This window comes from Sarcophilus harrisii, chromosome 4 (genome assembly GCF_902635505.1).
Source record: "Sarcophilus harrisii chromosome 4, mSarHar1.11, whole genome shotgun sequence".
Classification (NCBI taxonomy): Eukaryota; Metazoa; Chordata; class Mammalia; order Dasyuromorphia; family Dasyuridae; genus Sarcophilus; species Sarcophilus harrisii.
The window spans coordinates 2894029-2909951 of NC_045429.1; the positions used below are offsets into that span (position 1 = coordinate 2894029).

Below are 15923 nucleotides of genomic sequence, written 5' to 3' on the forward strand. Positions count from 1 at the left end.
ATTTCATTTTAAAAATTAATTTATCTGATATTCTTTGAAGTTTTGTTCATTCCAGATGGAATTTATGATAATTTTTTCTATTTTTATAAAATAATTTTTGGAAATCTCATTGTTATGGCACAAAATAAGTAGGTAGAATTTAGGTAGAATTGTCATTTTAAGCTTGGCCTAAGCTGGAGCAATTAATATTTTCCTAATTTTTCAAACCTGACTTTATTTGCATGAAAAAATATTTTGTAATTGTGTTTGTGTAGTTCCTGGGTTTATCTTGGCAGATGGACTCTCAATTTTTTAATGTGGTCTACAGTTATTTTAAATGGAATTTCTCTTTCTTTCTCTTGCTCTACTGGAATTTGTTGTTAATATATAGAAATGCTGATGATTTATGTATATTTTATGTTTTATACCTTTGCTAAAGTTGTTAATCATTCAGCTAGTTTTTTAGTTGATTCTCTAGGATTCTCTAAGCATACCATCATATTATCTGCAAAGAGTGATAGCATTATTTCCCCATTGCTGCTATAATTCTTTTAATTTCTTTTTCTTATCTTATTGTTACAGCTAGAATTGCTAGAACAATATTTAATAAAATTGGTAATGATTGACAATTTTGCTTAACCATTGATCTTATTGGGAAGGTTTTTAGCTTATCCCCATTACAGATAATGCTTGCTGATGGTTTTAGATATATATTACTTACCATTTTAAGGAATGGTCCATTTATTCCTATGTTTTCATTGCTTTTTAATAAAAAAGGGGGGTATTGTATTTTATCTAAAGTTTTTTTCTGTATCTGTTGATAGAATCATTTAAGTATTGGGCATTTTTGATAATAGTATTTTTTCTTTTTAAGTTAATATTGATCCTTTCCTGCATCACATCTATATCCTTTTCCCTATTTCCTCTCCTGCCTTTCTCCTTAGATTTTACAATTCTTTTTGAGTGCCCCTAGGACCTGAGATGAATTCATATTTGTTTTGAGATGTTGCATGCAGCTGTTTTGATCTCATTGTTGTCTTCTGAGTTTTGTTTTTACCTTCTCTATCACCATAGTGGTTTTTTATGATCATATTCCTTTTCATTATTTATATTTTTTCATATTTTTGTTTTTCAATCTTTTTTTTGACTTTTAATTTTATATTTCGGCTCTGTTCCTGAGGTGGTGGGGACTCTATCCCAAGCTTTAGAATTTTTACGTTGCTATTTTCAAAGCTAGTTTAGGGTGGGATGGATCCTATAAGTTTCAGTTCTTCTAAAGTGGTATAACCAAAGGTGGAGTGTAGTCCCTGCTCTTCTGACCTGTGGTCTGTGATGATCACTAGCACTCTCTTCCACCCGAACTGTGCTCCTCCTGGTCCTCCCCTTCCCTTTGTGATTGTGATCTAGAACCAAGAGTGGACAATGCAGCAGAGTCCTGTGTCTGAGGCTAGCAAGGATCTCTTTGGACCAGTGGTGGGACTTTCTTACTGCCTGTGTGAGAGCTTAGAGTCCAGAACCCGCTGCTGGCCACCTTCCCACATCCATTGTTAGCTCCATCACCCTCCATCTTCTGTATTGTTTTTCATTTATGAGCTTTCATTGGCAAGACGCCGGGGCCAAACTCTGTCAACCATGTGCCTTTCTCTTGACCTTTGAATTATTAACAATCTTGGATCTACAGCTGCAGCAGGACACACACTTTAAACCATCAGCGGGAGGAGAATGACCGAGCACTAGTGTGTCTGGTGCCATTCTTCTCATTCTGCTCCTGTTCAGTACTGATGTAAATAAGTTAACATGAAATAGTTACCCTCATTTATTAATCCAAGGATCTATTAAGCTCCTGATATCAATGGATCCCCTAATCCTGCACTTGTTTCTTTCAATGTAATATAATTTGATTGATTATATTGTAACATGGATCTTTACAGGTTTTCAAAATTTCGTAACTGTTCTTAAAGCTTCTTAGGACAGAACAAGCCAAAAGGATTGGTTGTTCAGACTGTAATCACTGTTTAAAAGTTCATAAGATTCTAATATATTTGATTTTTCTCCCCGATAATAAACATCAGATGACCAAAAGGATTGGTTGTTCAGACTGTAATCACTGTTTAAAAGTTCATAAGATTCTAATGTATTTGATTTTTCTTCCCCATAATAAACATCAGATGATCTCGAGGTAGACATATAGATCCCTAAAACTTCCAGCTGTTTTATCCATGAACAATAAAAGATTTCTGGAACTTGTAGGAGCTGGTAAAGAGGGCAGTGATGGGCAGGATGAGGAATGTGGGGGATGATATTTGAATCTTAGCTCTGCCACTTCCTGCCTGTGATCTTGCGCAAGTAATTTACTTATTTGGGGCCTTCATTTCCCCATCTATAAAATGTGAAGGAATTAGACTAGGGGATTTTTAATTGGCTGCCCTTGTGTGATCTAAAATCATCCAGTCCTGGGGTCATGGAAATTCAGGAAAGGGATTCAGAGGTCATCCAGCCCAGGCGTGCCATTGAGAAAATAGAGGGTCACAGAACTTAAATGTTTGATCCGCATTCACAAGGTACCAACATGAAGACCCAGGGCCCCGATGTGGAAACAGACTTCTTTTTACTGTCTGTATAGCCTTCAGCACCTTCAGGGGAAATGATTGCTAGCTCCTGGAATAATCAATAAATGATGGAGCCAGAACGAAAGCCCTGGCTCTTGCTCTTTAGTCCAGAGCACTTTGAAGTGTTCTTAATAGTTTTGAGGTTAATGAAATTAGCTGGTTATTGGAAAAGCTATAAGGGGTGACTGATAAAAAAAAGTAACTCGTGTTGTCCTTGTTTTTCCTGTTTGTAGCTAGGCAAACTTCCTCCTCAGGCTCATCCAGAAGTAATACATATTCTAGTTCCGGTGAAGATATGTCTGAAATGGGGGATGGGAGAACCTGCAGTGATCAAAGCCAAGAAGAAACTCAGCAAGAAAATCCATATTTCAGGGATGTGGATGAAGAGGACAAAGTTGAATACTCTCTTTCCCAGGAGGTCCTGGATGAAAAGGAAATTGAGTCCAAAAGGATGGATCCCGAGGGAATTTCTGAAGATCAAGGGGCGGAATGTCATTCTTCCTTAAAAGAGATCCTTAAAAAAAGCACAAGTGGTGGGTGCAGAGATCAGGCTTCTGGAGAAGGGAAGGAAGAGGAAGAGGATGCTCGATGGTCTTTGGCCAAGACTGCCAAAGAGATGGATGGTACAATGGCAGGGCTTTCTAAGGTTGACGAAGGTGGTGGTGAGTATAGTCATTGAATTGAGCTGAGATTTTTCTCATGCACGGAAGTTGATCATGGCCATTACATTTTTTAAGAGCATGGGAAATGCACTTGCAGCAACCCTGAAGACACAAGATTGTTATTTCCTGTTTGCCTCTGTGCCACATAAATCATATTGTGTACTTGGGTTTGCTGTCTTTTGTTTGTGCCCTCCTAAGTACCTCCTCCTGGACTTCCACTGAAAGGCTTGGGCAATGACTGACACGAGTGATCGCCTTTATGGGGAGGCAACAACGGGATGCTGGTGCAGAGGGGCGGACCACTTGGGGTACTCAATTCCAGGAGAATTCCTATTGCAGTTTCTGACGTTTGGCCAAAAATATGACAATCATGTGGACACAACCTTTATCATTAGAAAATATCAGAGTTTTGGAAAGAGGCATTTTTGCTAGAATATCCAAATATCTCATCTGAGGCAGGGGAAACATCTGTGAGTTGGAATAGTTGGTTTATAGTTAGAAACTATAGTTATAAATGTTATAAACAATATGATGCAGTGAATGGAATCCTAGACTTACAATTATATTCCTGCCTTTGAGACATACTGGCTCTGTGATCTTGGTCAGGTCATGTGCCTCTCAATGCTCCTGAGAATTCTCTGAGACTATATTGTGTAATGGTGGATGACATTTAGTTCCCTCTACATCATTGAAAGCTTGCCAAGTAGAGGAGGGCACGATTGAGTGACTTTTCCTAGGACATGGAGCCAATATCTGGCAGAGTCAGGACTTGACCCATGTCCTCTGAGGATATTCCAATAACAAAGGTCAAGGCTCCTCCAAGCTTCAGTTCAATGAATATGTATCGAGACCCTCCTGAGTGAGAGTCACAGAAAGCACCGGCCTTCCCCTGCATCCTAGTTTGGGATGCTCATTTGGGGATAGACGCTAGGTGTAGATTTATCCGGTAGGGATGAAAAACTCAGGAACTCTGCTCTGCACCCTCTATTGTCGTTATCTTAAAGAGCTCAGACTACCCGAGGCTCCAGCTATTCTTCTTCACGCTGGAGAATTAGGTGCTAGAATCCTGGCTGGGGTGGCCAATAATGAAGCAAGGTCTTCCCCATCGGTTGTGCTGTGAGCTGAACATCTGTACTCCCCAACAAAGGGGGTTACATACTCTCTGGTTTTGTTTCTTAAATTTAATTAAAAGGAACAAGCCAAGCGTATCAATAAAATAAGCATCTTCCCCCAAAGTTTTGTAACATCTGAGTCAACAATAGCATAACCTTCATTTTAGGAATCTGCTTTAAAAAGGAGCTGAGCTTTTCAGTAACTTTGACTTAATTGCTAAATTAAATGGTATATTTTGGGATGATTCAGCAGACTTATTAGGTATGCTTTGACTTAAGGAAGGTGGATGTGTTCATTGATATAGAAACCACGTCTTGATACTTTGAATTTTCATTCCAGAAAACTAGGTTCCTCTGCCTCAATTTAGAGATTCTGATGTGTGTATGTTCACATATTATATAATCACACATAAGATATGATATGCATATGATTAGCATTGACAATATAGGTACACACACATTTTGTATAACAAGGGATTGTAATATGGTAGTATGGAGAGAATGGATAGATGGCTAGTTACTTTGTCTCTGACCATAGCATCCCAGCAGTATGTAGCAGGTTCTTCTGGGATTCGCAAAACTGTATTGATTTGTTCTGTTCTTCCTAACATGCTGGGAAATTACGAGTTCTTGACTAATAATAAATACGTTGCTTCCGCTAATTTGGCTGGTACCTCTTCATTAAGGGCTTGCCTGCATTGGGTGAATAACATGATTTGCTGCTGTGTATATTCATTGAGCTCCTTTTCCTGGACTCCATGTGGCCCTTCTCTCCAACCCCCACACATACCGATTGTGCTTCTTCTTGAGATTACCTTCCACCTATCTTACGTGTACATTATTTTGCCTATTTTCTCTGTCATCAGAACATTAGCTCCTTGAGAGCAGGAATGGAGATTTTTTCCCTTAGTTCCTTTGTATATACCCAGCATCTAGCATACTCCGCATCTGGCGCGTAGTAGGTGCTTAATACACTTGCTGACTGACAAGCATCCCAGTCACTGATTTTTTTCTTTGTGTATTGATGAGCTGGTTTTTTGTATTACCTTCATTTCTGAATATTAACCTTCTCACTCCTTTTAACTTGTGACCGTGAGTCTTTCCTTGTAACAAAGATTTTGAGAAAACAAAACAATTTAATAAAAAAATAACCACATATTACATATCTATCTATCCATCCATCCATCTATCTATCTATCCATCCATCTATCCATCTATCTATCTATCTATCTATCTATGACTCCCTGCTTCTGGGCCACTATTTCAGGAAAGCTCTAACTGCTTAATTTTCCTCTTTTCTTCCCACATTTCTTTTCCAAATCCTTCCCCCCACAATCTTGATCCTTTCCTTCTTTCTCTCCTCCTCCTCTCAGTTTTTGAACCTTGACACCTACTCATTTCAATTTTCTGCCATTGTTCCTGGATGCGACATGTCAGTTTGCTCTCCTAGAGTCTCATTTTCTATCCATGTAACTTCCCTGAGAAAGTGTCCCTCTCTGGTCCTGTAGGTTCAACCTCCCCATCACATCAGCTCCTTGTGATCAAGGACTATCCTTTTCTTTTTATTTGTATCTTAAGCTCTTAACGTACTTCTTGGAACAAAGGAAACTCAATAAAGGACTGATTTTTTTGCTTCTTCATTCTTCCATTCATTTGTAGTCCTCCCTTTTCTGTAATGAAGAAGGTGATTTTCCACCAAGGTTGGTCTAGGGCCAAGGAATGAAAACCATTTTATTGTTCTGTGGTTACTGTTTATCTTATTTTCTCTTTATGTCCACTGAGCGACAGTTCAAATGTCTTCCCATGTTTCTTTGAATTCTTCATACTTATCATTTCTTAAGGTGTCCTAATTCTGCATTTGTCTAAATTCTCTTTCAAGAGGCAAGTATAGAAAGTAGCAGAGGTCACAGAAGCACTGGAAACAAGAAATATCATGCTTGGAATATGTGATCACCTTGAATTTTGGAGTCCTTGGAACAAATGTGTATCAAACCCTCGAGATGATTGCAGCTTATATAACCAACATCTGTTAGGGAAGATGACAGTTTATGAAGAAACTTTAAAAGATTCTTCCAAGTAAACGAATATATTCATAACTTCACTGCAAAAGGGAGCCCAGGGGGGCACAGTAAGATTTAGGTTGGAAAGTAGAAAGTCCTAGATATTAATGATGTCATTTATATAGTTTTTTAAGGCCTAGAGATCAACCTTCTGACAATGAGATTCTTTGAATTTGGAGCGTTCCCAACTTTGGGGGATCAGACCAAACCTGGCTCTATTGGCCTGAGGAACCACAGAGGGGAGGGGATGTATGGAGAAGCTCAGGAATGACCCATGGAGAGTAGAGGATCTGGGGGGATATTTGTACCCCCAGGACACTTAGAGCACAGTTAACACAGAATTGCTTCAGTTGACTGAATCTTAATGGAATGATATTCCCCAAACAGTGTGATTTCAATAGTGCAGTTTTAAAATAAATTTTCTGAAAGATATGGATAGGGATGAGCCAAAGAGCTAAGGGACCCCTTAGGGGTCATGTGGTCAAACACCCTCATTTTAGAGAGCACAAAACTGGGGCACCAAAAGGAAGGGGGGCTTGGCCACGGCCCACACGCGTCCAGCTGCTTTCTTCCCTCCAAAAGCCCGCTGTTCTTTCAACGAACTCACAAAACACTTATCTTATTTACACAGCATTTCAAGAGGCAAAAGGTTGTTTTACAAAGACCATTTCATTCTATCTTCACATCATCTCGGCAGGTGAGGATTATAATTCCCATTTTACAGATGAACTGAAATAGATAGAGGGCCCAAGGTCCCATAGCTAGTGAGTGTCTGAGGCTGGATTTGAACCCAGGCCTGGCACTGTCTCCCCTGCAGTGCCCCTAGCTGCCCCACGCATTTTGCTGTCTGGCTGTGGGATTTCATATGGACACCTGAGTGCAAATAGCCCATCCCAAATGGTGAAATGCTACTACTTGGGCAAATTTTAAAAATTTATATATCTGTCTCTCTCTCTCTATAACATACATATTTATGTGTGTTTTTCCATGTCTATTTATGACTATTGTCCTTATCTCAGTGTCTGTGTCCAGCATCTATGTCTCTGTATGTTTACATGTAAGCACACGTGCACATGATTCCATGTGCTGTATATCTCCCTCTCCATGACATATGAATATGTAAGTGCGAATATTACATGATTGTGTGCATCTGGATGAGTGAATACATCCATTCCCATGTGTGCAGGGCCCAAAGCCTCGCTGCCGCTTAAGCTAAGAAGACTTTAGGGATATTCTCCCCATTTGTCCCTGTGCACACACACATGTGTATTCTGTCAGTGTGTTTATATCATACATATAAATATTTGCATTCATCCATATACATGCATACAACTGCACATCCATATAAACCTATATGCCTCCATTTACATTTATAACATTTCATTTTAGAATGGATGGAGAAAAAGCTCAAAACTGATGGCTCTTTCAGAGAGGGGCATGATTTGACTCTTACAAATTTCATTTGTTATACAATTTTCATTTGTTTTAAAATTTTCATTGGGAATTAAACCTGTCAATGGGGATCGGCAAAGCCGAATACTCATCTAGAGTTCACAAAGATTAATGTGCGAATCCTAGCTCTCAGAGCCCACATTTCTAAAGCCCTCTGGACTTGGATTCAGGAAAATCTGTGTTCAAGTCCGACTTGGGACATTTGCTTGCTATATTGCCTTGGACAGGTCATTTGGACTCTCGGCCTTAGTTTTCTCATCTGTCCTAAGGGGACAAAAATTTCACTTATCATGGGGGTGTAAAAAATGTTTTACCGGTGGCCCTCGAGAGGGGAGAACATTATTGATACACAGTTTTTTGTTTAATTTTCATCGTTAATATATTCTCTTTTCATCATGTTCTTAAGTCCAGACAATAAAACAGTAAATCCAGCTCTATTTGTGGCATTTGCTGTTTTCTGAGGATTAAGACTCGAGCAGTTGGCGGGACTGAGTTGGTTCAAAGCCACACTTGCTGTATTTGCTCCTCCCCACATTGTTGGGAGGATAAAATGAGGTAACATTTACAAATCACTTCACAAACCTTTGCTGTCTAAATGCCTGCTATTCGAAGAATTCCAAAGCACTTTCCATATGTTCTCTCATTCCATTGCTAAAATCCATGAAATCATTGCCATTATCTCCCAGAGCAGACGTGGAAAGGATCCTCAGTCTTCACAAAATCCCAAAATGCTTCTTTTCATAATTAAATTGACTTATTGACAAGTGGCCAAAGGTCATATATTCATTAATCTGACGATCATCAATCATCCAACACTGGTTAAACCCTTACTGTACACCCCCAGCAGTGTAATAGGGGATAAAAACACAGCCTAAAAGAGTTCCTTCTCTCAAAGAACAGTCACGGAATTTAAATTGTATTCTTTGCCATCAGAGTTGAGCATAAAGGAAGTCTTTTAACCAAAGAATATGATTTTGTATGAATGGAATAGGCTTAGAGCAGATATTGCCTTAAAATTTGAAGAGATTAAATAGATTTTTTTCCTACACTGAATCTATTTATTTTCAAACAAACAATGACAACAAAAAACAGGCTTAAAGAAAGCCTGTGTTCTGAGTGCATTTGTCCAATTTCCTCCTTTCCCCCTTTTCTTCCTTGCACTATCTGGTAAGTTGCTGCTTTAGGAGATCAGTCAGATCTGTTACTGTAAACCCCAAGGAGCTACATCTTCCTGGAAGGGGTATTGAGCATTACAGGGAATAGCTTTTCTCCATGGCTTTTATTTTGTTTTTATTTTTAGTCGAAACGTTGCATTTCAGTTTATCAAGAGTTTCTATGGCTAGTATTGGTCATGTAGTATATTATATAGTTTGGTTTTCATCCATTAAATCCAAATCCAAAGAAAGCGTATTATGATGATGTTTTGTGCAATGTCCACATGTATATTTCCAGCTTATGTACAAGTTCTCAAAAATAACAATCACAGCATACGGCCCATGTATAAATCTAAACAGAGGTCGTGTCAAATGAAATTGGTCTTTTGGGAGTAATGGGCATAGGGGGAAGAAGTCCTACTGATTGGAAAGAACAATATATACTTAATAATTGAGAATTTAGTTTAGTGCTTTTTTAAGGCTTAAATTAATTTTCTGTATCCACTAGGAAAGAATAAAATTATGCAGACTTATTTTTGTTATTATAGTTGTACAAATGAAAACATAGCTTTTCTGAATTCAGCAATTAAGGGCATCCTTAATGATTGCCATGTATGCAGAAGACTGTGAAGGCAATAATGGTCATAAGCTTGTGATTAATCCCGAGCTTCTGTTTTCCTTGTTTTAACATGACAATTTACCTTTCCTGAGGATTGACACTATCATGTCATAGTGGAGTCTTGGGGAGATGATTGATCACCAAAAAAACCCAAAGCCAGGAAACTCTTAGAAATAACAAGAAAACATAAGCTTAGAATATGGTTTTGAATTAATATCAAATTTTAAACTATATATTTTTTGTTTTTCCCAATTACATGTAAAATTATTAACATTTTCTTAAAATTGAGTTTCAGTTCTCTCCTCCTTCTCTCTCAGGGCCATTTTATATAGACTATACATGTGAGGTCATGAAAAATAAACTTTTTTTAGCCATATTGCAAAAGAAAACACAGACTTAATAAAAAGAAAAATGAAGAAAAATTTAAAAGCATATTTCAATTTGCATCCAGACTTCATCAGTTCTTTCTCTAAAGATGGAAAGTATTTTTCATCAAAGTCCTTCAGAATTATCTTTAAAAATTGTATTTCTGAGAATGGCTACTAAGTCATTCACAATTGATCATAGTACAATATTATTGTTATTATGTACAAGGTTCTCCTGATTCTCTTTGCATCATATAAGTCTTTCCAGGTTTTTCTGAGAACATCCTCTTCATCATTTCTTCTAGAATAATAATATGCTATCACATATACCTCCACTTGTTCAGTAATTCTCAATTGATGGGCATCCTACCAATTTCCAGTTTTTTTGGCCATCAGAAAAAGTGGTACTATAAATGTTCTTGTGCAAATATGCCATTTTCCTTTTTCTTTGATCTCTCTGGATACAGATCTAGTGGGGATACTGCTGGGTCAGAGGGTATATCCAATTTGATAGCCCTTTGGGCATAGTTCTAATTGCTCTCTGTGTGCCTAATTGGTTTTGTGAGTTCACAACTCTATTAACAGTGAATTAGTGTACCAATTTTTCCACATGTCCTTCAACATTTATCATTTTATTTTTCTGTCATGTTAGTCAATCTGATTGGTATGAGGTGATATCTTAGCATTGCTTTAATTTGAATTTCTCTAATTAATGGTGCTTTAGATCAGTTTTTCACAAAAGTGTAAGATAACTTTGATTTCTTCATCTGAAAATTGCCTGTTCATATCCTTCGTATCAATTGAAATATGACTCCAATTCTTATAAATTTGACGTGGTTCTCTATATATTTAGGAAATGAGGTCTTTTTCAGAGAAACTTGCTATAAAAATTCTCCCTGTTCCCTGCTTCCTTTCTAATTTTGTTTGTGCAAGTTAATACACACACACACACACACACACACACATAAAATCAAAATTATCCATTTTATATCCTGAAATGCTATCTCTTGTTTGGACATAAATTCTTCCCTTATCCATAGATCTGACAGGTAAAATTTTCCATGCTCTCCTAATTTGTCTTTATAGTTAAATCATTTATCAGATTTAATCTTATCTTGTTATACATTATGAGATGTTGTTCTATAACTAGTTTCTGCCAAATTTATTTCCACTTTTTCTAGCAATCTTTTGTCAAACACAAAGTTCTTTTCCCAAAAGCTCAGATCTACAGGTTTATCACACCTCTATATTATTGTTGTTTAGTTGTTTCAACTGGTTCCAACTCTTCATGACCCCATGTAGGGTTTCCATTTTAAAAAAAAATCTTAGTTTTCTGACATTTACTTTTCTAAGATTTTGAGTTCTTTTTTCCATCCCTTCCTCTCCTCCCTTAAGGTGATAAGCAATCTAAGTCATAAATGCACAGTTGTATTAAACATATTTCCACATTAATCATGTTATGAAAGAAGAATGAGAACAAAAAGAAAAAAAACACAAAGAAAAAAAGGTAAAAATGATGTGCTTCAATCACATTCAAACTCCATAGTTCTTTTTCTGGATATTATTGCTCTTTTAGAATTGTCTTAGATCATGGTATTTCTGAGAAGAGAAACGTTTATCAAAGTCGATCATCCATACAATGTTTCTGTTGCTGTGTACAATGTTCTGGTCCTGATCACTTTACTTAGCATCCGTTCATTTAAGTCTTTCCAGGTTTTTCTGAAATTCACCTTCTTATAGAGTATTCCCTTCCATTCATATATCTCAGTGTATTCAGCGATTCCCCATTTAATGGGCATCCCTTTGATTTCTAATTCTTTGTCACCACAAAGAGAGTTGCTACAAATCTGGGCCTTTTTCCATTTTTTAAATTATCTCTTTGAGAATTCAGACCTAGAAGAAGTATTGCTGAATCAAAGGGGTATGTAGAGTTTCATAACCCTTTGGGCATAATTCCAAATGACTCTCCAGAATGGTAAGATCCCTTCCCAACTCCACCAACAATGCATCAGTGTTCCAATTTTCCCACATCCTCTCCAAATTTATCATTGTTTCTGTCATATTAGCCAATCTGATGAATGTGAGGTGGCACTTCAGAGTTGTTTTAATGTTCATTTCTCTAATCAATAGTGATTTAGAGATTTTATTCAGATGATTATAGATGGTTTTAATTCTTCATCTGAAAACTGCCTGATTATATCATTTGGTCATTTATCAATTGGGGAATGATTTGTAGTCTTATGAATTTGACTCGGTTCTCTCTATATTTTAGAAATGAGATCTTTATCAAAAAATACTGTCTGTGTTTATGGTTTTCTTGACAAAGATAATTTAGTAATTTGCCATTTCCTTCTCCGGCTCGTTTTAGAGATGAGGAAACTAAGGCAAACAGAATTAAGCTAGTAAGCTTACTAAGTGTCTGAGGCCAAATTTGAACTCAGGAAGATGAGTCTGGTACTCTAGCCACTATGCCACAAAATTGCCCTTAGATCACTGTGGGTTGTTTACCTACTGTGTATTGGCGTACCCAGTCTATTCCATTGATCTGCTCTATTTCTCCATACCGGATTGTCTGGATGACTACTGCTTTGCCATACAGGTTGAGATCTGATATGCCTAGGATTGTAAACTAATTCTCAGAAGCAGAATATCCATCTTTGGGGCAGCCTCAAGCTCACCCCTGGTTCTCTCCTTCTCTAGAACAAGATCTCCTCCCTGAACTACGAATGGAGCATTACTGGCGTTGGTGCTGCCTTTAATCCATTTCTAATAAACATAGACTAAGGATGGGTATAGATATAAAATTGGAGCAAAAAAGGAAAGAAGTGGAGTGTGGAGAGCACAGGATATATAGGATCAACAATTCATCATTTAGGAGCCTGAAAAAGGACCAAGAAAAGTCTTATTAAGATTAGCATCATTTTCAGTCAATTCAGTTTAACAGATATTTATGACATGTTTTCTATGAGCAAGACATTGTGTTGGAGAATGAGAAGACTAATCTTCATGAGATCACATCCAGCCTCAGTCAGTTATTTACTGAGTGACTCTGGGTAAGTCACTTTAACCCTGTTTGCCTCAGTTTCCTCACCTAAAATGAATTGTAATGGCAATCTACCTCAGTATCTCTGACAAGCAAACCCCAAAGAATCAGCAAACCCCAAAGAATCAGACACACTTGAACAACTATCTATAGATACTTACACCCACAAATACAAATACATACAATAAAATAAAGAAAATGGAAACTTTCCTGATCTAACTTCCCAAAGCTAAGTAGTTGTGAATGTTACTCCAGGACATGGTTGTGAAAATTCTTTTCACTTCATTAACCTTTGTTCTTGTTCCTGGTAACAACTTGGACTTCAGAAAGGGGAAGCTCATGTGTCTTTTCTCTTTTCGGCTGAGCTGGCCAGCTGTGACATCTTAAGCCTGCCCTGAGAGTACGGCTAATTGTGGGAGACTAATGTCACGGTCTTATTCTAGCCCTTGTACACATTATTTTAATATGAGAAAGTTGTCTTGGCTCACATATTAAATAATAAAGGAAAAAAGAGAATAGCAGAATGAAGAGAGAGAATTAGAAAAACTCCAGAGAGGAGTGATAGCTACCATATCTAAGCTGGAGGCACAACATCATTATCACCATGAAGACTACTGATGCCATTTCATCTTCAGATGCATGTTTAAATTTATTTTCAAAAAAACCTTTATCTTTAAGACTATATAAATAAATACTTCTTGATAACAGAAACAAATGTCATCTGCTCATAAGAGAGGAGCTGAAAACACATTAACTGTGTAGGAGCATGTCTCTATCAACCAATGAATCAAAAGAACCGAGACCAATTATGGGAGAAAAAAGGAAACTATTTGATGAAGTAAAATGATGCCAGATAGGAATTCTATTTGTTTAAGTGGTGAAATCTGGTTGTTCCTTCACCCTCATCTCCTAGTTCCCAAGCAGGATGAGAAAATCCAGAAATTGCAATGTGACTCTCTAGTACATCGCTGAAAAAGAATTTTCTGGAGGAAGGGGAAAGGGGAAGGGGCTTCTACTTCAGCTCCAGCCTTTGACTAGAAGATGAACATCCAGCTTCAAAGGTTTTGAAATCCTTGGACTTTCCCATGTGTTCATCAGTGTTCCAGCAGCATTCATACCTCCGCAATGTCAATATCCCTCTCACTAGAAGATGAAGAGCTTGTTGGACTCGGCTCTGCAAGGATCCCCAAGGAGATGGCCGTGACCTTGCCTGAGGAGAACTTCCTGCTCACCTCACAGAAGGGAGGAAAGGACTTGCCCAGCCAGATTTGTTAGCCCTCTGTCACAGACCTTCGTGTGTCACTCTCTTTATGCTCGAGCCCACTTTGCTCTGGGAAGGTAGAATGGGCTTTTGGGAGATGGTTTCTAGAACTCTACCTTACTGCACCACCTTTCCTAGATGCCTAAAGGATTCTCCACCACTGTCCTGTAGGATCGGGGAGCACACTGGTGGGGGCTCGAGCCATGGCAAGTCAGAATCCCTCTTGATACACCTGAAGAGTAGAGTTAACCAAGCCCTTGAGTCTGACTTGTCAATGGAAGTAGGCCAGGATGACTTGGAGCTCACATGAGCTACGCTAGAATTCACAATAATGGATGATTCTCCACAATTAACGCATGATAATTTATCTCGACTACCTTTTGTTAAATCCCTGTTACGTTCAGTGCTTAGTACAATATTTAATAAATGCTTGTTGACTGAGACAAAAATGAAACAATTCTGCCTATGATCAATCAAAAAAAAATTAATCACCCACCATGTGCCAGACATTGTGATGGGAGCAGATAGAAAGAGAAAAATGAAACCGTCCTTGTTCTCTGGGAGTTTTCATTGCATTAGGGTTATGGGACTGCTTAGATGGAGCCCTAAAAGGGGGGAAGGAGTCTGTGCTGTGGATATGAGGGGGTCGTGCACTCCAGACACAGAACACGAGCGGGGCAAAGGGATGGAGCCAGACCGTGGCTGCTTCTGTGTGAATGCAACAGAAGGGTGGAAACGCAACAGCTCTTCCGTTCCTGTGTAACCACCATCAGAACAAAACAGAGAACCAAAATCTCCTTTTATTGTTGAATTCATCCGACTTGACTCTAAACAGACAAAACAGAAACATCACTTACAAGAGCACGTCTTATACTTCCCCTTTATGCGCCTCTTGCAGTTATGTCTCTGGCCGTCTGGTGAAGATTCCTCCTTAGAATGTTTTTAAATATATGGCAAAATGTGAAGGAAGCAATTACTTTCAAATGAAATGTTAAAATTTTTGAAAAACACAAAACGAAACTTGCTCCTAGGACCCAGGTTAAGAACCCAGACTTCTATCTGTGCTGTGCTTAGGGACCTCCCTGGGTGGCTCCCACGGAGCCTGGAAATCAGGGACCCTGAGCGGCCTCTTCCCTGCTGATTGGCACATGAGAGCCCCGGCCACTTCTGTGCCCAACCTCGGGGCCAATTCTTTTCATCTTAAACGTCCCGACGGCCCCACGGCCATTTGGAACCGATCCCCCAGCCCTCAATTCTCTCCCAGCTAGGATCCCAGGTGTGCACTGCCATACGTGGCTGTGTATCGTTGTAAGGCATCCTCTGCCCAGGGGCACCGTCATGGATGCCAGCCTGGTGGGTTTCCAGGAAGCTTCACAGGAAGTGTCTGTGCCAGCTGTTCTGCCCGGCACTGGGCCCGCCAGGGAGAGCTCTCGTGGGCAGCTTTCACCATTCTTTGTACTCCCAGCACGTAGTCCCCTGCATGACACATAGTAGGCACTTTATGTATTTGTTGTCCTGATAAATAGACCGGAGGAATTCTCTCTCTCTCAAGCTGAATTCTGAGGGAAGGCTTTCCTTCTGCCTCCTGGTCTCGTGCCCTAGAATGA

The 15923-nt window shown here is 38.7% G+C and overlaps 1 protein-coding gene across 9 annotated transcripts in view; it reads left to right on the plus strand.

The window, feature by feature from the left end:
* The window catches only part of ERICH3 (glutamate rich 3), a 132697-nt gene that overhangs the window by 101599 nt on the left and 15175 nt on the right, over nucleotides 1-15923 (plus strand). For 7 of the 9 annotated variants that reach the window (XM_031968870.1, XM_031968866.1, XM_031968865.1 and 4 more), the window contains one exon: nucleotides 2822-3250. The exons of the other annotated variants lie outside the window; for them this stretch is intronic. In XM_031968870.1, coding sequence (XP_031824730.1) covers nucleotides 2822-3250 — 429 coding nt within the window. The remainder of the gene's footprint in view (nucleotides 1-2821; nucleotides 3251-15923) is intronic. 9 annotated transcript variants of the gene reach the window in all.